The 22,598-nt window shown below is 39.1% G+C and overlaps 1 protein-coding gene across 24 annotated transcripts in view; it reads right to left on the reverse strand.

Annotated features, from left to right (window-relative positions):
* Window positions 1-22,598, reverse strand: part of DTNB (dystrobrevin beta) — a 300,791-nt gene that overhangs the window by 133,157 nt on the left and 145,036 nt on the right. For all 24 annotated transcript variants that reach the window (XR_003115265.1, XM_025353993.1, XM_025354010.1 and 21 more), the window contains one exon: window positions 20,142-20,266. Coding sequence is in view for 23 of the 24 variants with exons in the window: in XM_025353993.1 (XP_025209778.1) it covers window positions 20,142-20,266 (125 nt within the window). In the remaining variant the exon portion in view is untranslated. The remainder of the gene's footprint in view (window positions 1-20,141; window positions 20,267-22,598) is intronic.

Consider the following 22,598-nt stretch of genomic DNA (forward strand, 5'->3'; position numbering starts at 1 on the left):
CAGCTTGGTAAATGTGAGCGGGAATGTGAGATGATCAGCTTATAAATTAGAGTGCCCGCACAACCAGATGAACAACACATATTAATGTCCTAAATCTAAATGGAAACATGAATGATTTTCTTAAAAGGTATTCTTTTGTACAGCATCATACCACTTATTTGTATTTATTCACTTCATTTATGTGAGAAATGCATAGATTATGTCAATATAAATCAGTATCATACCCTAAGTTTATGTTGGTTCAAATTTAAGGTTACCTTTTGTTTTGTTTTTTTTTTTTGAGATGGAGTTTCACTCTTGTTGGCCAGGCTGGAGTGTAATGGCATGATCTTGACTCACTGCAACCTCCACCTCCCGGGTTAAAACGATTCTCCTGTCTCAGCCTCCCAAGTAGCTGGATTATGGGCACATGCCACCATGCCCGGCTAATTTTTCTATTTTTAGTAGAGATGGCGTTTCATCATATTGGTCAGGTTGGTCTTGAACTCCTGACCTCAGGTGATCCACCTGCCTCAGCCTCCCAAAGTGCTGGGATTAGAGGCATGAGCTACTGCGCCCAGTCAGATTACTTTTTTAATGCTTCCATATGGAACTGATACTTCCATACAGTATCAGTTTTAGATTTTCAAGCTTTCAAAAGGGCTCAGCTCACCCAGATAAACATAGCAGTTTAATCAATTTCTCAAAATGAAGATATTAAAAATTCATCTAAAAAAACTCTATGGAGAAGCTACTCACAAGAATGTTTTCCTTGTGATAAATTGGACACAGGCAATGAGTGAAAAATAACAGCTGGATTTATATAGAATTAAACATGAGGTGGTCACAGCTTAGAATAACTAACTAAAGGGAAAAAAGAAGTCCCTTAAATCCCAAAACAATTTTATTTAAAAAAGTGAAAAACCAAGGATGTAGATTATTCAATACAATTTAACTGAACATTTCTTTAAATTCATGCTCGGAGCCAATGTATCCAGTTTTACCCTTAGGATTATTCCATTAACACAATCCAAAGGGGGAAACGTGAGACAAAAGAAAAGGGCCACTTTACACCAAAGGAGATGCCTTATTCCAACCTTATCTTGACCTCCAGGAAGGTCAAAGACAAACTTCTCTCCAAAAGCTCATAAAAAAATACAGATTTTTACAGTATGAGTAACTTATCTTTGGTTGCCTTCCAAAGCATCAGTAGGACCAGCAAAAGCATACCAAATCAACAAGCAAGGTCCTATAATGTGACCCTGAACAGAGAGACTACAAGAAAGTTGCTGAATGTAACCTAATTCAACTAGAATTTACAATTGTGCTGCATCCTCTAGGAACACAAACCAGTATAAAGTTCAGTCCCGCAAACACATGGAATCTGCCAGGCACTAAAGATGTACAATCCCAGCTCTTAAGAAGTTGATGGTGCAAAGAAAGTGCTTACAGCCTTCAAGAAGTCCAGGTTTAATACATACGCAAGAAACCCTTAAAAAACGAGACAGCATTTTATTGGGTGCCCAAATGACTGATAAAACAACAAGAGCTCAAGGAATTTAGGAATGGAAAGAAGAGATCCATATGAGTTAGCTACTTGGAGGGTTTAAGGAAGGTTGCATGGACATAGTAGGATTTAAACTGGACTCAAGGATATAGAAAACCTGTAAGTCTGAAAGAGACAAGCAGGACATTCAGGAAAGCAGGTAGCCGGGCTGGGACATCATGAGCTAGCTCAGTGGAAAGGGCTATAAAGTTTTAAAGGGTAGGAATGCGGCAGGTCTGGCAAAGCAGAGGCTTTGTCCTCCATAAATTAGTAGTAGAAGATAAGATTCCAAAAGTAAGGTGGGTCCCGATTACACAGGCCTTGAATTCCAGCACGAGGAGTGCCTCCTTGATTCTATAGGCAGTGAGGTTTTGTAGATTTTTAAATAGGGAAGTAATATGACAAAGGCAGTGACTCAAGAAGATTAATTTGTTAGAAATAAGTAGACAGATTAGAGTTTTGAGAAGAATGAACGAGGGCTAACACAGCAGGTTCTAAACTCAGGCAACAGTCAAAAGCGGGCAATATGAAGACTTGCAAAGGTGCCAAGAAATATTCAAATTATTCTAAATTGCAGTCAGTATACAAATCCTATTAAGAAATTCCATTCAAATGAAATATAATCCTGAGGCTCAATGTCTGCATGAAATTATATTACAGGTATAACTTAGGTTTAGATAGAGAAGAAATAAATGTCAAAGGAAAGCAAATTTCTCATATACTATGAATGATTACTTTTTAAGGATTTTTAAAACAATCATAATGAACTGGAGAACCACTGCTTTCAACTTCAATTTTTGAATTATTGCTCTAGCACTGTAAAAACACAGGAAATAGGTCGGGCGTGGTGGCTCACACCTGTAATCCTAGCACTTTGGGAGGCCGAGGCAGGCGGATCACTTGAAGTCAGCAGTTAGAAACTAGCTGGCCAACATGGTGAAATCCCGTCTCTACTAAAAATACAAAAATATTAGCTGGGCGTGGCAGTGGGTGTCTGTAGTCCCAGTTACTTGGAAGGCTGAGGCAGGAGAATTGCTTGAACCCAGGAAGTGGAGGTTGCAGTAACCCAAGATCACACCACTGCACTTCATCCAGCCTGGGTGACACAGCGAGACACGTCTCAAAGAAAAAACAAAACAGAACCCCACATGAAATAATGCCTGCCTCATTATGACACACTGATATCATTTAATAACCTGAATGCCTCATGAATATCACTACTATTAGTAAGTCATGAACACATATAGATACACATCCATTTACGTATTCTGTAAGTATTTATTTAAGATCTACTATTTGCCAGACCCACGCCCGATGTGGAGATACAGCAGGAAGCAAAATAAAGTCCTTGTCTCTGGCAGTAAAATGAGTTTGGTGGGAAAAAAAAAGTTCTTGTTTTCAAAGAACTTACAGTCTAGTAGGGTAGAGATTATAAACAAATACGAAAATGAATTTTTAAACGTCATATAATGGCAAGTGTCATGAAGAAACTGAAGCAAGAAGAAACAGTGACTGATGGTGCTATTTTAGATAAAAGAGTTACAGAAAGATTATCTGAGAAGCTAACATTTAAGGAGAGATCTGAATAATGTAAACAAATAAGCCATGTGAATATGAGGATAAGGGGCATATCAGGCAAATGAACCAGTAGTTGCAAAGGCCCTGAGGTGGATGCATACTTGGTATTCTTGGTATTCACAAGGAACAAAACCAGAATAACAAAGGAGGATAGGGCAATGGGAAAGTGGCAGGAAATAAAATTAGAGAGGTTGCCGGGAACCAGATTTTATGGGGCTTTGTAGACCACTGTATAGACTTTGGCAAAGTCTAGTCACTGAAGGGATAAGAGGCAAAAAAAAAAAAAAAAAAGACATGTCCTATATATGTCATAGGACAAATATATTGTAGTGCTAAACGAATTTACTAGATCTGAATTTTCATCGCTGAATTTTCTTTGCATACATCTAACACCCTTTTAGAAACAAATTATTTGTATTAAAGTTCACATAAAAAGAAACATATTTGAAAAAATCTTTTTTTTTTTTTTTTGGTGGGGACAGTCTTGCTCTGTCACCCATGCTGGGGTGCAGTGGCTCTCAGCTCACTGAAACCTCCACCTCCCGAATTCAAGCGATTCTTGTGCCTCAGCCTCCTGAGTAGCTGGGATTACAGGCCCAACCTCCACACCTGGCTAATTTTTGTATTTTTAGTAGAGATGAGGTTTCACCGTGTTGGCCAGGCTGTTCTCCAACTCCTGACCTCAATTGATCCACCCACCTTGGCCTCTCAAAGTGCTGGGATTACAGGCGTGAGTCACCGCACCTGGCTGAAAAATCTTAAAAGGATTTTTCATTGACATTATCATTAAGCAGGATATAAAAGTGAGTTGAATCAAAGGGAGTATATCCACAGTTGTGGCTCTTGCTAAGGATTTGTTACACATAGAAGATGACTGTGCCCTATACAGGACTCAGTGCAAACACAGAAGGCAAGAAAAAAAAAAGCAGAACAAATACGCTGACAAAAAACAAGGGAGAAGAAGGGTAGAGTGTGAGAAGGAAGAAGAGGAGAAGTGATCAATAGATTTAATAGAATCCTTGTCAAAATCTTTTGTTAAAATTGACAGGTATAGACTAAAATGTGTGTGGAAATGCGAAAGATTAAAATACCCAAAACAATTCTGAAAAAAGAAGAGAACTTACACTACTCAATTTCAAAACTTACTATTAAAGTTATAGTAACCAAGATCATACGGTATAGCTATAAGGACAGATATACACATAGGTCAATGGGACAGAATTGAGAAATAAATTCATATGTACAGTCGGTTGATTTTGACAAAGATGGCAAGACAATTCAATGGCGCAAGGAATGGTCTTTTCAACAACTGGTGCTTGGACAAGTGGATATCTACGCATTTATTTATTTAAGACTGAGTCTTGCTCTTCTTGCCCAGGCTGGAGTGCAGTGGTGCGATCTTGGCTCACTGCAACCTCCCAAGCCATTCTCCTGCCTAAGCCTCCGGAGTAGCGGGATTACAAGTACCCAGCTGTAATCCCAGCACTTTGGGAGGCCGAGGCAGGTGGATCAACCATGCCCGGCTAGTTTTTGTATTTTTAGTAGACACAGGGTTTCACCATGTTGGCCAGGCTGGTCTCGAACTCCCAACCTCAAGTGATCCGCCCACCTCGGTCTCCCAAAGTGTTGGGATTACAGGCATGAGCCACCGTGCCCGTCTGCACATATTTAAAAAGGAACTTAGACCCTTATCTCAAACCAGACATAAACATTCACTCAAAATTCACATGAATGTAGGGTTAAAATTATAAAACTTTTAGGAGAAAAACCTTTGTGACCTTCAACTGGGCAAAGATTTCTTAGATATGACACTGAAAACACAATCCATAAAAGAAAAAACTTATAAACTGGATTTCCTAAAAATTAAAAGCCTCTGCTCCTTAAAAGATCATTGGGAAAATGAAAAGACAGACATACACTGAGACAAATTATTTGCAAGTCACATGTCTGATATAGAATTGTGTCCAGAATATATAAAGAACTCTTAAAACTCAATATGAAGAAGACAACCCAATTATAAAATGGGCAAAAGAAACTGTCACAGCCCAGAGGTGCCCAAGGAGACATCATGAATAAATGTAATCTGATATTCTGGATAGGACCCTGGAACAGAAAAAGAACGTTAGGGAAAAAACTAGTGAAATTCTAATAAAGTATGGAGTTTAGTAAATAATAAAATCAAGACTGTTTCATTTCTTTCTTTCTTTTTTTTTTTTTGAGACAGAGTTTCACTCTTGTTGCCCAGACTGGAGTGCAATGGTGCGATCTTGGATCACTGCAACCTCGACCTCCCAGGTTCAAGCGATTCTCTTGCCTCAGCCTCCTGAATAGCTGGGATTACAGGTGCCCACCACCACACCCAGCTAATTTTTTGTATTTTTAGTAGAGATGGGGTTTCACTATGTTGGCCAGGCTGGTCTCGAACTCCTGACCTCAGCTGATCCACCTGCCTCGGCCTCCCAAAGTGCTGGGATTACAGGCGTGAGCCACCGCGCCCGGCTGTTTCATTTCTAAGATGTTAACAACAGGGGAAACTGAGTGCAGCGTGTACAGAAACTCTGCCCTATTTATGAAACTTTTCTGTACATCTAAAACTATTCTAAAATAAAAAGTTTATGTAAATATTTTTAAGTGGGCAAAATATCTAAATAGACAATTGTACCAAAGAAGATAGGTGGATGGTTCACGTGTACATGAAAAGGTACTCAATATCATTAGTCATTAGGGAAATACGAATTAAAACTACAATAAGATCCTACCACTCACTAACTGGGATGGCTATAGTCCAAAGAATGACAATATACCAAAGTGCTGATGAGAATGTGGAAAGACTGGAACTCTTAAGTATTGCTGATGGGACTGTAACATAGTCCTGTCACTTTCTTTTTTTTTTTTCTTTTTTTTTTTTTTTTTTTTCTGAGACGGAGTCTCGCTCTGTCGCCCAGGCTGGAGTGCAGTGGCCGGATCTCAGCTCACTGCAAGCTCCGCCTCCCGGGTTCATGCCATTCTCCTGCCTCAGCCTCCCGAGTAGCTGGGACTACAGGCGCCCGCCACCTCGCCCGGCTAGTTTTTTGTATTTTTTAGTAGAGACGGGGTTTCACCGTGCTAGCCAGGATGGTCTCGATCTCCTGACCTCGTGATCCGCCCGTCTCGGCCTCCCAAAGTGCTGGGATTACAGGCTTGAGCCACCGCGAGTCCTGTCACTTTCTTTCTTTCGTTTTTGAGACAGGGTTTCACTCTGTCATCCAGGCTGGAGTGCAGTGGTATAATCCTGGCTCACTGCAGCCTCAACCTCCCAGGCTCAAGTGATCCTCTTACCTCAGCCACCCGAGCAGCTGGGACCACAGGCACACATCACCCCACCCAGCTAATTTTTTTGTCTTTTTTACGTAGATGCGGGGTTTTGCCATGTTGCCCATGCTGGTCTCGAACTCCTGGCCTCAAGCAATTCTCCCACCCCAGACTCCCAAAGTGCTGGGATTACAGGTGTGAGCCACCGCGCCCGGCCGGCGGTTTCTTAAAATATTCAGCCTACCCTTGGCGGGGCACGGTGACTCATGCCTGTAATCCCAGCACTTTGGGAGGCCAAGGCAGACGGATCACAAGGTTAGGAGATCGAGACCAGCCTGGCCAACATGGTGAAACCCGTCTCTACTAAAAATACAAAAATTAGCTGGGTGTGGTGGTGGGCGCCTGTAATCCCAGCTACTGGGGAGGCTAAGGAAGGAGAATCACTTGAACTCAGGAGACAGAAGTTGCAATGAGCCAAAGACCGTGCCATTGCACTCCAGCCTGGGCAACATCAGCGAAACTCTGTATCAAAAAAAAAAAAAGTTAAACATATGCTTACACTGCATGACTCAGCAGTTCTACTCCTAGATATGTACTAAAGGCAAATGAAAACATATGTCTACTGAAAGACATGAATGTTCATAGCAGCGTTATTCGTAAGAGTCAAAAACTAAAAATGAACCAAATGTCCATTAACTGGTGAATGGATAACAAAATGTTATCTATTCATACAAAGGGCGTTTTCAACATTAAAAGGAATGACCTATTTATTCTTGAAACAAATGGATAAACCCCAAAAATATTATGCTAAATGAAAGAAGTCAGAAACAAAAGACTACATATTGTACGATTCTGTTTATATGTAATTTCTAGAAAAAGCAGGAAGTAGTTTGGTGATTGCCTTAGGGCTAGAAGTGGGAGCTGGGATTGACTACAAATGGATAGGAGGGAATTTTTTGGATGATGGAAATATTCTTAAACTGGATGGTGGCAATGGTTGCAAAATTATATAAATTAACTGAAAATAATTTAACTGTCACAATGGGTGAATTTTACAGAACATAAATTAGACCTCAAAAAAAAAAAAAGACAAATCAAAATCACAATGAGATATTACTTCATACCCATTATGAATACTGCTATAAAAACCAATCAATATAAAATAACAAGTGTCAGCAAGGATGTGCAAAGTCAGAACTCTGTTGCACTACTAGTGAGATTATAAAATAATGCAAGCTCTATAAAAAACAGTACGAGGGTTCCTCAAATTCTCAAACAATTAAAAATAGAACATATGATCCAGCAATCCCACTACCAGGAAGACATACAAAAGAACTGAAAGCAGGGTCTCCAAGAGATCTATGTTCGTAACAGCACTATTCATAATTGCCCAGAGGTGAAAGCAGCCCAGTAATATTCCACTGTATGTAGGTACCACATCTTACCAGTGGTGGATGAATGGATGAGCAAAATATGATATCTACATACAATGGAATATTATTCAGCCTTAGAAAGGAAGGAAATCCTATCACACGTTGCAACATAGATACCTCAACATAGAACCTTGAGGGCATTATACTAAGTGAAACAAGCCAGTCACAAAAAGACAAATACTGTATGATTCCACTTACATGAGGTAGGTAAAGCAGTCAGATTAGTAGAAACATAAAGTAGAATGGTGGTTACAGGGGGTGGAGGGGAAAGGGCATTGCTATTTAATGGGTATAGAAAAAGTTCTGAAGATCTGTTTAACAACAATACGATTATACTTGCCATTACTGAACTGTACACTTAAAAACCATACACTTAAAAAAATTAAGATAGTTAATTTTATACTATGGGGTTTTTTTTACCGCAATTAAAAAAAAAAAGAGAATACCAAGGGATGATGATTTGTGAGGTTTCGTGAGATTCTGAGTTTAAAAGCAGAGAGCTTTATGGTAGGAGAATGGCAAACAGGGTGAGAAAATCTCAAGAGCAGAGTGAAACTCAGCAGAACAAAGTCACAGCCACTTGTAAATAATCATCCTGCTTGGACTAAAGCTTGACAGTTCTGAGTTTTGTTGTATTACATAATGCTGTGTCTCCTCACTGCACCATACTCATTGCATTTACCGTTCAAATGAGCAGCCCCCTCTCTCTCACACACACACAGGTATCACACATATACATGCACATGTGTGAGTTTGTGAGTGCAAGTTCCTCTCTCCCCCACCCCAACACACACACACTCACATTCACGTACACACACACACATGCACACACACACACATACTGAGGTTCAGGCAAAAACGTTATTCTATTTCTAGGACTGTCTTAGATGACGCATGGCCCTCTTTGCTCTTCCTTTCCTTTTTGGAGAGGTATGCGTCCAGGGCAAGCAAGCTACCTTAAGCTCAGAGGAATGATTCTGAGACTTTCATCCTGAGAGGAAGCAAAACAGATAACATTCATACCAGGACACAGTGAAGCTCAAGGCTCTAAGAAAACCCTGTATTCCTCAGCCTCAAGGTTTTCAAATACATCCCAGCAAAATGCAAGACAGAACGAGTATCAGATGAGCTGTGACCTGGCGGCTTTCACATGCTAGGCTATATATACAGGAGAATAAAAAGCAACTCTTATTTTCCCAAAAAGACAAACTGAATAGACCCCAAGTTTTAGGTGCCTAATGGCCCATTGGTAAGCAAATTATGTCACCAAGGGTAATTTTTTCAAAATCATTACAGCAGGCCAGGCACAGTGGCTCACGTCTATAATCTATGGGAGGCTGAGGTAGGAGGACTTCTTGAGGCCAGGAACTCAACACTAGAGTGGGCAACATAGCAAGACCCCATCACTTCGAAAAAATATAAAAATCAGCCAGGCATGGTGACATGTGCCTACAGCCCTAGCTACTTGGGAGGCTGAGACAGGAGGATCTCTTGAGCCCAGGAGTTTTGAGGTTACAATGAGCTATGATCACATCACTGCACTTTAGCCTCAATGACATATCAAGACCCTATTTCTATCTTTTTTTTTTTACTTTTGTTTTCTCACCCTGTCTTATGGTGCTGACCCTGTCTCTAAAAAACAAACAACCCAAAAAATCATTACAGCAAAATGCCAAGACAGTATCAGATGAGCTATGATCTAGGAATCAAAGTACAAGTTGAGAATCCCTTATCCAAAATGCTTGGGATCAGAATGTTTCATATTTTAGATTTTGGAATATTTGCATTCTATTTACCCTGGTTGACCATGTGAATTCCAAAAATCCACAATGTGAGATGCACCAATGAGCTTTTCCTGTCAGCATTCAAAAAGTTCGGATTTTGGAGCATTTCAGATTTTGAATTTTCAGATTTGAGATGCTCAACCTGAGCATCATTTGCATCAACCTGAGAAGCATTTGAGATGCTTCTGACATATTTACCTGTCAGAAATGCTTCAAGATTACAATCTTCCAAACAGGTTCAGCCTCAGGAGATCAAGATACTTACAATGAATCTGATACTCCTTTCAAGCAATTGGAACATCAGATTCACCTAGAGGTCTAAGAAAAAAGTATCATCTTGTCAGTTTCCTCAAATGACTCTCGTCTCCCATCAAAAGAAGAGAGCCCAACTCACAATACACATTCAATAAACACTGTGGAAGACAGTGTTTCAACCTAGACTAACTTATCAATATTATGAATTCTATAACATCCGATAATTTGAGAATACAATAAAACCAATTAATAACTCTCTTCAGAAAAAAAAAAAATTGGCTTATCAAAGCTGTAGGCTGGGTGCAGTGGCTCTCGCCTGTAATCCCAGCACTTTGGGAGGCCGAGGCGGGTGGATCACGGGGTCAGGAGTTTCAGATCAGCCTGGCCAACATGGTGAAACCTCGTCTCTACTAAAAATACAAAAATTAGCCAGGTGTGGTGTGTGACCCAGCTACTCAGGTGGCTGAGGCAGGAGAACTGCTTGAATCCGGGAGGTGGAAGCTGCAGTGAGCCGAGATTGAGCCACTGTACTCCAGCCTGGGCGACAGAGCGAGACTCTGAGACTCTGTCTCAAACAAACAAACAAAACAATTAAAAACAGCTGTAAACAGCAAGGCAATTCACCATAAGTGCCCTTGTCACAAAAGCCATTTTTAACTCCAGACTCATCCATCATTTTAAAAGACGTGTCACAAAAATATGCTTTAATAATTAAACAACATAAACAAGAAGTTAGACTTGTTCTTTCATAGGGTTAACAAATGGTCTTATATTACTCCTGGTCTGGTGAATTCTGCTGATATATTTAAAGTTGTTATGAATAAGTAGAAAACAAGCATATTTGTGTTTTACCAAAAAGTTCATAAGCACTGATAGCATCGATGCTTAAAGCACAGTTGTCCGAAGTTCAAAAATTAGATCTATGAGGTATAGGAAAAAAACAACAGAGAACAGATTTTTTTAAGTTCAAATCAAAGTAATGTATATGCAGAGTCTAAGTCAGTATTAAACAGAAGAGCAGTTAAAATAGAACAATTAGAGCCACATTAAAGTATTACTGTAATTACAGTTTTATAATTACAGTATAATTTAACAGTATAACAGTATTTTTTAATTATCTAGGTTAATTCTGTTTTGATGCAATGTATGGAGAAAATTGGTTGGCTTAGCTGTTCAAACATGCTATATATTTATGTATGCAAAGGATGCAAGAAACAAATAAAAGACTTCTGTCAGTAAGAGGCAGTCTGGTTTCTAGGTAACAAATTTTATCTGAGTCCTTCAGCAAAAGATGTTATCTTCACCGCTGGGTGAAAAAACAACTTGGGCTATCAAACCAAAGATGATGATCATTCAGAAAAAAGAGTCTAAAGAAGCACAAAGTGCCCTAAATTTGAAGTTTTTAGACACCCTTCTTTGACAGCAGGGGTTGGCAAACTTTTTCAGGGCCAGATAGTAAATAATTTAGACTCTAAGGGCCATTTGGTCTCAGTCATTAATGACTCAATTCTGCCACTGTAGCTCAAAAGCACCCATAAACAACATAAAAATGAGTGAGTATGGCTGTGTCCCAGTAATTTTTTATTTATTTATTTTTTAAGACAGAGTCTTGCTCTGTCACGCAGGCTGGAATGGCACAATCTCGGCTCACTGCAACCTCCACCTCCCAGGCTCAAGCAATCCTCGTGCCTCAGCCTTCTGAGTAGCTGGGATTATAGGCGCATGCAACTGTACCCGCCTAATTTTTCTATTTTTTAGTAGAGACCGGGTTTCACTATGTTGGCCATGGTGGTCTTGAAACTCCTGATCTCAAGTGATCCACTCATCTTGGCCTCCCAAAGTGCTGGGTGAGCTACTGAGGTCGGTCCCAATAAAACTTTACTTATGGACACTGACATTATTTTCATGTAAGTTTCACTTTATAAAATATTTTATTTCTCTTCAAACATTTAAAAATATAAGTCTTGTTAGATCATGGAGCACATAAAAACGAGGGGCAGGCTGGCCTTAGCCTGCAGGCTATAGTTTGCCCACCCCTGTTAAGATGAATCCCAGGTGTGTGCCGTGGAAGACGCTGGGCTCTTTCTCACTGGAATTCAAGGGAATAGATATACTAAGCCAACACATGTAAGTTTTGCTTCCCCTCAGAAATCTACACAAACCGAAATGCAATGGTGACTAACCACTAATTAAAGAGATTAGGCTTAAGAACTCTGTGGTTAAGAAAATTAGCAAGAGCAAATTGCTTGAATTCGGATCACAGGAAGCCTGTTAGAGGCATCCAGAGCTAGACGTGGTGTAAATGTGTTTTTGCCAAAAGGAGCAACTCATTTCTCTCAGAGACTTGGAAGCAAGAGAAGTTGCTAGAGTGTTGATACGTGAATTGGCTTTGTTTTGAATACACGTCTTGAGATTTATTTGAAAAACCTTGTTCACTCAATATTCTCACCACCCCCCCAGAAAGGAACACAAGGAAATATGCCTGACATCTAGTGGCGGCTTTAGGAAACTGTAGGTACATGACTTGTATCACTTTCTGAAAGAAAACCAAAACCAAAACTGAACACGAAAACATAAATGGCGGGGAGGCGTTGGACGCCTGTGTATATAAATTGTGCTGGGTATAATTCATTCGCTCAATACATTTTAGGTGCCTACCATGCACCAAGCAGTATTTTAGGTACTGGGAATTCGGTGGAGAACAAGATAAAGTCCAGCCTTTGTGGAGTTTACATTTTTGTGACATGATTAACTTTATTTGAAGGAAAATACTTTAAAAGTTTATAGCCTTCTAACCACTTAAAAGCACTTTTCCATATATTACCTTTAAAAAAAAAATCCTGAGACAATTAAGACAGGTTTTATTATCACCATTTTACAGAAAGGCAAACTGAGGTTTTTTGTTTTTGTTTTTTTTTGTTTTTTTGTTTTTTTTGAGACGGAGTCTTGCTCTGTCACCCAGGCTGGAGTGCAGTGGTGCAATCTCGGCTCGCTGCAACCTCCACCCTCCACCTCCCAGGTTCAAGCATTTCTTCTGCCTCAGCCTCCCAAGTAGCTGGGATTACCACAACACCCAGCTAATTTTTGTATTTTTAGTAGAGACAGGGTTTCACCATATTGGTCAAGTCGGTCTTGAACTCCTGACCTCAGGTGATCCACCCAACTTGGCCTCCCAAAGTGCTGGGATTACAGGCGTGAGCCACGGCACCAGGTCTGGAGTCCACACATTTTCTAAAGAGTCAGACTTTGATTTGTATTAATTTATTATTTTGCTCGCTACACACAAAATGAAATATTGGTGAGCCTATCAGAAAAGTCTATCAACAGCATTAACCTTCAATCAAAAGGATCTCATGAACTAAATTCTGGTTAGCCTACTGCAACTACATAAAACTGGCTTCTTCACTGTCACTCAAACCTATTTGCAAACGCACAAAGTACTATGTGAACACTGTTAGGACCTTGCAGAGTAGTAGAAAATCTTCAATAAGTATTTGCTGAATTAATGAATAATTAAGAATCTTAGCAAGCGTTAAGAATTGCTATTCATGGCTGGGCACAGTGGCTCAAGCCTGTCATCTCAGCACTTTGGGTAGCCAAGGCAGGCGGATTGCTTGAGGTCAGGGGTTCGAGACCAGCCTGGTCAACATGGCGAAACCACATCTCTACAAAAACTATGAAAAGTTAGCCAGGCATGGTGGCACGCACCTGTAGTCCCAGCTACTCAGGAGGCTGAGGCATGAGAATTGCATGAGCCTGGGAGGAGGAGGTTGCAGTGAGCTGAGATCACACCAGTGCACTCCAGCCTGGGCAACAGAGCAAGACTCTGTCTCCAAAAAAAGAAATGCTACTCATATGTTTGTATTTGTACTCTGCATTGCACTCTGCACATTTCTTAATACTTGGTGTTGTATTTTTAGTTTGCTTTCATATAGCTAAAACTCTTTATGTCCTCCTAATACAGTGGTTCTGTAAACTGATCAGATATATCAGGGAACTTTTTCAAAAGGTGGATTCTTAGGCCACCTCCAGAATTATGATTAAGTTGACCTAGAATGGAAGTAACTTGGTCATCTGTACTGTTTTATTTTATTTTTTTTTTGACGGAGTTTCGCTCTTGTTGCCTAGGCTGGAGTACAATGGCGTGATCTTGGCTCACTGCAACCTCTGCCTCCCAGGTTAAAGCAATTCTCCTGTCTCCGCCTCCTGAGTAGCTGGGATTACAGGCATGCATCACCACACCCAGCTAATTTTGTATTATTAGTAGAGATGGGGTTTCTGCATATTGGTCAGGCTGGTCTCGAGTTCCAGACCTCAGGTGATCTGCCTGCCTCAGCCTCCCAAAGTGCTGGAATCACAGGCATGAGCCACTGCGCCCGGCTCTTCTGTACTTTTTAAGGCTTTCTGAGTGATCTTGGTATCAGCCAAGTTTGGGAACCATTAACACGTACTGAATACAGAAAAAAAATCTATAAGACATAGAAACTCAAAGTTGAAAGGAACCTCAAAAGCAAAAGTTATCTAGTCAAACTAAATATAATTAACTGCTCAACATCTCATCTGAATCTAAAAGAGAATCTACCAAAGTTTGGTTTGTTTTTTTTTTTTTTTTTTTTTTTTTGGGTGGTCTGCTGACTATATTCTTGGCTTGGGAGTAATTCAGACTAATAAATAGTTAAACTATAAAATCTGAATTCTAGGTAGTATCTTGTAGAGTTGAAGACACTTGTAGAACAAGTTACTAGAGCTGACCAGTATCTGGTTCTCCTCTCCTTCCTAGGTACACAGAAGGCTATTAAGGTTTAAAATTAGGTGGGGCTGTGAGGCATTTCTGAAGCAAAGCACAGAAGAATGGCTCTGAGCTGTCCCTACACCTTCTTTGCCTGCTGCAGCAATAAGGAGGGCTCATGTGAAGATGGTGGAGCCAGAAGAGTAAAGGAGCCTACACCATCGAACCACTGCCCAGGTCAGCTGCTCCCGTCATTCCAATCCACAACGGACTCTGTGTGAGCAACAAATAAACATTTATGAGCTGAACCACTGAGATTCGGTTGTTAACCTGCTACTATACTATTACTCGTGCTATCCTGAATGTGTAATATTCATATCCCAGGACCCGTAGTTAGCCTTCTACCTTACAGGATTTCTCCACACAAGAATGCTCAAAGCAGCACTGTAGGCTGTAGTGAAAAACTGGAAATAATGTCCAGCAATGAAGAACGAATTACTTGTGGAAAAGTCATTCAGTGGAATACCATTGGAGGTTTTGGATAAATTTCAAAAACATTACTTAATAAAGTAATAAACTTACAGAACGCTATGTAAAGCATGACCATTTATATATAGTTTTAACATATCTGATTTTTATGGATGTATAAATATCTAATAAAAGTATTTTTAAAAAGTAAAAAATCATGAATACCAAACAAATGTTAGTGGCTACCCTTTGGGAGAAGGAAAAGGTGATTAGATGAAGAAGAGGAACACAGGAGACTACAGTTTTATCTACAATGTTTTATTCATTTTTAAAAAAAGATCCAGGCTGGGCACAGTGGCTCACACTTGTAATTCTAGAAAGCTGAGGCAGGTGGATCACCTGAAGTTGGGAGTTCAAGACCAGCCTGACCAACATGGTGAAACCCCATCTCTACTAAAAATACAAAATTAGCCAAGCGTGGTGGCACATGTCTGTAATCCCAGCTACTTGGGAGGCTGAGGCAGGAGAATCGCTTGAACCTGGGAAGTGAAGATTGCAGTGAGCCGAAATCACACCATTGCACTCCAGCCTAGGCAACAAGAGCGAAATTCCGTCTCAAAAAAAAAAAAAAAAAAAAAAAAAAAAATCCAAGGTAAACATTGACCAAACTTGCCAGTTAAAAGACTATCAGGTTATCAGGTTAGATTTTTAAAATCCAGCTTATAATTTACAAGAAACATAGTCAAAACCTAAACACACAGGAAAGTTGAAGGTAAAAGTTTAGAAAAAGTTATGCGAAGCACAAACCTAGCAAAAGATATTGAAAGACGTTACTGGTAGATCCAATAGACTTGAAAACAAATAAAATATTAAGGACAAATAGAGTCACTATACAAGAATAAATTTTCACTGTCCTAGTGAAGTATGTATAATTTTGAGTAAGTAAGGCTATATATGATTTGAGCAACATAATTAACAAACTTGACCTAATGGACATATATTCATCCACTACATAACTCTGCATCCAACAAGCATAGAATAAACCTTGTTTTCAAGCTTACATGGAACATAATATAAACCTGATCATATACTAGACAATAAATATCTTAACCAATTTTTTAAAATTGAAAAATACAGACCATTTTCCAGACTAAAAGTAAGTTATAAATTAATAACGAAAAGGCAACTAGAAAACCTCTGTATGTCTGGAAATTAAGAAAGTATATACTTCTCAAAGAAGAATCCTAAAATAACTTAGGAAATATTTAGAAGTAAACAACAAAAAATATTATATGGTAAAACCTGGGTAATACCCAGATAGGGTTCAGATAAATTTATAGCCTTAAATGTTTCTACTAGGGGAAAAAAAACACAAAAATAAAAAAAAACTGAAATCTTCAGGCTTAGATGGCTCCATTAGTGAGTTTCATCAAAAATTTACAAAGAAAATAACTCCAATCTTGAACAAGCTCTTCCAAAAATATAAAAAGAGAGAATGCTCCTCCATTTTGTAAGAATCGCACACTGGGTGATAAAAACAACAAAACAAAAATAACCCCAAATCAAGGGAAGTTATAGGAGAGTTTCACTCAAAAATATAGCCAAAATCTAAACGAAATACTAGCAAACAAAATCCAGCAGTGTATTCAAACAATGGCCAACTCAGATTTATTCTGGGAAGGTAAAGATGATGTTACAAAACACTTAATGTAATTCACTACGATAACAGAATAAAGAAAAAGTCTTTGATCATCAATAGAGAAAATCATATAATCATCTCAACACAGAAAAAGTCTTTGATAAAAGTCAGTATCCATTCATGACAAAAAGAAAGCATTTTTTATTTCTAGCAAACTAGAAATAAAAGGGAACCTCTTAAACCTGATAAATAGTTTATACAAAACCTACATCAAATAACATACTAAATGAATGCTGAAAGCATTCTCTGTGGGATTAGTAATAACACAAAAATGCCTTTAAACCACTTCTATTGAGCATTGCACCGGAGGGGCTAGCCAGCATAGTAAGACACCCGCCCACCCTGCAAAAAGTATGATTAATTTTCAAAAGTATAAGGTACGGAAGGGAGGACACAAAGCAGTCATTATTTGCCGATTATATAATTATTTATAGAAAATTCAAAAGAATCTGAGTATAAAGTACCAGAATTAACAAACAATTTAAGCAAGACGACTGCCTAGATAGTGGACTAAAATACAAAAACTATTTGCATTTCCATACACTAGTAACAAACTGTTAAGAAATATAATTCAGAAAATATTCCATTTGCATTACAGCATATGCTTACCAAAACACATCGAACTGTACACTTAAAGTAGGTGTGTTTTATTACATGTAAAGTATATCTTAAATAACTGTAGGAAAAAGGACACTACTGACACTTTTTGTAACAGCAATTACAAATGTCAAGTGACATAAGAGTTTATCTAATATATAAAGACTTTTCTGGGGAACAATGATAAAACTTTACTTAAAGCTATAAAAAGATATTTAAATAAATGCAAAGACACATTCGTGGAATGAAAGCTTTAAAACCAGAAGGATGTCAGTTCTCTCCAATTTGATCTTTAGATTCAGTGAATCTCTGATCAAAAATCTCAACAAAATTTTATGAGGAACTCAGTAAGATGAGTCTAAACTTTATTTGAAAGAGCAAAGAGCTAGTAACAGACAAGACACTCAGAAAAAGTAGATTACTTAGTCCCTTATGGTAATTGACACAGTGAGATATTGGCATAGGGATAGGCAATTCGACCAAAGGAGCAGAATAAAGAACCCAGAAGCCAGCCTGTGCATATTTGGAAACTTCATTTTTTACAATGGTGGCATTGTAGTCAGTGGGGAAATGATGGATTATCTATTGAATGACCCTGAGACAAGTTATTATTCAAATGCACAAAGCGAGGGGCTGGGGAAGAGAACTGGATATTCTACATCACATCACACACAAAAATCCATTCCAAATGAATTAAAGACATATGTGAAAAGGCCATCTTTAAAACCTAAAGAAAAAAGTAAGGAGAAAACTACTATAATGTTGAGACAGGCAAGGAAAAACACGAATCAAAAAGGAAAAAGGTTAACAGATTTAACAAAAAAATTGGATTTTAGGCAACAGATAAACTGTGCTATGGAACACTATGTTGGGGTGGAGGACATCCTTTTCCCCAGCAAGAAGAAAGCAATGAGAAACTACAGGAAAAACAACAACAACTGTACAAGAAAATCAATCCAGTTAAAAATTCAATAGGAATGATTTTCAGCAATCGATGGTAAGTAAGAAAGAAAAGCCCAGTGAACTCCAAAGACAGAGTAACTGCACAAAAGGATCCACAGAATCACAGCATACTATGTGACTGTGTAATGAAGGATACTACCTGTAAATGTCATTATTTGGTTTTATTAGATTTAACCCTTGATCAACCTCAGAAGACTTAGTTATGGTTATCGAAGAGAACAGAAATATTATCAGCTTTGACAACATAACAATAAGGGCACAGATGGCAGATGTTAGGAGGCAAAGGAAAAGTAGACAGAAGATGCTAATTTTCTCAGTTTACAAAGTGGAAGTCAAAAAGAAGTTATAAGAAACAGTGTTTTTAAAATATTATTTAAAATTAAAAAGGTAACCAACTTAAAAATGGTGATATAATTATGAAAAACAGGGATGGGTTGGTATGTAAAGTTAAAAATGAGGCTGATTCCTTATACCACAAAAGTAAGTCAATAATGTCTAAAATTGGCTGGGCTCAGTGGCTCATGCCTGTAATCCCAGCACTTTGGGAGGCTGAGGCAGGTGGATCACTTGAACCCAGAGTTCAAGACCAGCCTAGGCAACATGGCGAAACACCATCTCTACCAAAAATTTAAAAACAATTAGCTGAGCATGGTGGCCTGCACCTATAGTCTCAGCTACTTGTGAGGCTGAAGTGGGAGGATTGCTTGAACCTGGGAGGCGGAGGCTGCAGTGAGCTGAGATCACACCACTGCACTCCAGACTGGGTGACAAAGCGAGACCCTGTCTCAAAAAATAATAATGATAACAATGTCTAAAACTGATAAGTCAAGAAATAGTGCTCCAAACATATTATTTAGAAATATAGAGATAACTATTAGTAGATTTAAAACCCAAAGGACAGTGAAGTGTGGGAGGGTATGTTGCATTCATTATAAGCTCTTGTGTGACTGAATTTTTAATTCACATGCATGGGTTATTTTAATAAATATAAACAGATTTCTAAATAATTGAAAGAAAAAAGGAAAAAGATTGAGATTCTCTAGAGTTCATTTAGTCAAACACCTTCCATCAGGGAGGTGAAAGAAAATGAATGCCCACTCCAACAGAAAAACTTCTAAACATCTGATAAAGATTCCTGATCCAAAACCCTATCAAATTTATTCATCAGGGAAGCATATTATCATCATTTAATTCAGAGTGAAGAAAGTAGTTTACAGGCTGAATCTTATCCTTCACTGTTTCTCTTCCTCCCTACTTTCCTTTCTCTATTTCTCAACTTTATTGTTCTCCTCTAGCTTTGCTTTACTTAGCATGAATATTCAAACTAAATACATACAAATAAATATATACAAAATACCAGTTTTATTTGTAGAATATAGTCTTATATTTCCTAATTTTCTCTCAATACAAAAAAAGCAAATTAAGTTGATTTTCATTTCCATGTTGTCTACATTAACTTAAAAGTCTCTACGGGCATTACTGCTGTAGAGAAAAAGATCTCTACCACTGATTTAAGGAATGAACCCAAAACCACAAAAGGCAACCCACCTAAAACCAGAACAATAATTACTCTTCAATGGGCTCATGTTTCTGGAGGCTGCCATATTACTCAGGCTTCAGGAATCAGGAGCTAGGTTTCCACGTGGACACTTAAGGTGATTTACAGAGAAGAAAGCTTGACGTCTAAGTTCCCCCAAAAGAAAGTAAAAACCCGAAAAGTTCAATGTTCATGTTAAGTGATGTCTGGTTTTGATCCACAGGAATTTCACAAGGCCCCCATTTCAGTGTGATCCACAGGCACTTCCAGGGGTATACTTACACTATATGTGCAAGGTCAAGTGGTTTCTCTGGTTGCTCAGGAAAAACAGGATGCGGGGGTTCTCTCGTGGGTACACACCCCAAAGATTTACTAATTGCATGGCTCAGCTTCTTTGCAGGAGATTTCTGTGTCAAAGTAGAAAACAGTAAGGAATTAACTCTTCAAAAGAATGAAAGGAACTTCAAAAAAAAAAAAACAAAACAAAACTTTGTGACAAGAGTGTAAAAACATCTTTTCAAATGCAAATCAAGTTTCATTATTGTCAACATCATTGGGCCTTGCAGAAAGGAACCTCCAGTTGTCCCAAGGTCATCTGTGGTCCTTCATTTCTGCAGTTCCTCCTTCATGTTTACTATAAAGTCACACTATCAAGTAATGTCAACTTTCCTTCTGGACAGCTCTGTGTACTCTTGGCAAGAACTCCCTCCTTTGATGCTTCTAGATCATTTTTGTTAAGATGTTAAAGTTAATTCCCTGACCAGAGTCAGAACTTTTTGATGGAGGCCAGGTGCAGTGACTCATACCTGTAATCCCAACGCTTTGGAAGGCTGAGGCGGGTGGATCACCTGAGGTCGGGAGTTCGAGACTAGCCCGACCAACATGTTGAAACCACGTCTCTACTAAAAATACTAAATTAACCAGGCATGGTGGTGCGAGCCTGTAATCCCAGCTACATGGGAGGCTGAGGCAGGAAAATTGTTTGAACCTGGGAGGCGGAGGTTGCAGTGAGCCAAGATCACGCCATTGTACTTCAGCCTGGGCAACAAGAGCAAAACTCTGTCTCAAAAAAAAAAAAGAACTTTTTGATGGGCTACAATACTAAAAGGCTAAGAGCACACAACTTACGCATGTTAGCAAATTAGCTAAGTTACAACCCCAAGATGTTAGGATATTCCCAAATAAACATGAGGCAGAACATTTGATATTAAGGGTCTGGTTATGTAGCTGGATACAGAGTACGTTCACAATATGCAGACCCAGGACTCTACATTACGATATATAAAGCTACAAAAATAAGTTGGCATACCAATACATTCTTCTGGAAGGTAGAATAATACCCACCAAAGACTACCAAGTCTAAGAGTCAATCATAAATACGCACAAAAGTAAACAACATGCCACAATCAGGTTAAATAGAACATTCACTTCTTTTTTCTTTTCTTTTTTTTTGAGATGGAGTCTTGTTCTGTTGCCCAGGCTGGAAAGCAATGGTGTGATCTCGGCAAACTGCAACTCTGCCTCCCGGGTTCAAGCAATTCTCCTGTCTCAGCCTCCCGAGTAGCTGGGATTACAGGCGCCCACCACCATGCCCGGCTAATTTTTGTATTTTTAGAAGAGACAGGGTTTCACCATATTGGTCAGGCTGGTCTCAAACTCCAGACCTCAGGTGATCCACCTGCCTCAGCCTCCCAAAGTGCTGGGATTACAGGTGTGAGCCACCACACCCAGCCTAGAACCTTCACTTCTAAAACTCATATTTAAAGGAGGCTCCTTTTATACAGATTATACTGTCCACCCAATTCCCCTAAAATAACACTGTTATCTGAGATTTTCTTGGCAGGATATTAACCGTAAAAAAGTTTAACTATTTCATTCTGCTGCCTCTGCAGTTTATTATCATATGTGCCACTTAAACTGGAAAATAAAACATGGTTGCAGTTGTCTGCCTCATCAATGCCACGTCCCCACTAGACTTCTATATGCTGCTTGCTGTAGTATTTTAACACAAAATAAACAAAAATCTGTTTGCCTGTAAGACCATACAGGCACAGTTAATGAATACTTATTTATAATAAAGACTCAATAATACAATTTTTTCAGAAACTTTGTATATTGGCTCCAAATCACCTACTACTATTCCCTTCAACACATTAAATTCTGGGAAAACTTGGTCAGGCACAGTGGCTCACTCCTATAATCCCAGCACTTTGGGAGGCAGAGGCAGGTGCATCACTTGAGTCCAGGAGTTTGAGATCAGCCTAAGCAACATGGCGAAACCCTGTCTCTACAAAAAGTATAAAAAAAAATTAGTTGGTGCGGTGGCATGTACCTGTAATCCCAGTTACTCGGGAAGCTGAGGTGGGAGGATCACTTCAGCCTGGGTCGTCGAGGCTGCAGTGAGCTGAGATTGTGCCAACTGCACCCCACCCTGGGCAACAGAGTAAGACCCTGTTCCCCCTCCCCCCCAAAAAAAAAATTCTGGGAAAAGTCTAGATGTAACCTAATTTCCTGAAAGTATATAAAGCGAAACATAGCAGAAATTCTCAACTTCTCCCCTAACTTCTTTCCATTTTCCTTTTGCCCATCAAGAAGTCATGACGTGACGCTGAATTTTCCCGCACTACAACAGTTTCTGCACTGCCCCCAGAGATCATGTCACCCTTCTGCTTAACACCCTTCAAAGGCTGATAGTCACTTACAGAATGAGATCTAAATAAATGCCTTCATTTTCCATAC

Source organism: Theropithecus gelada, chromosome 13 (assembly GCF_003255815.1).
Source record: "Theropithecus gelada isolate Dixy chromosome 13, Tgel_1.0, whole genome shotgun sequence".
Classification (NCBI taxonomy): domain Eukaryota; kingdom Metazoa; phylum Chordata; class Mammalia; order Primates; family Cercopithecidae; genus Theropithecus; species Theropithecus gelada.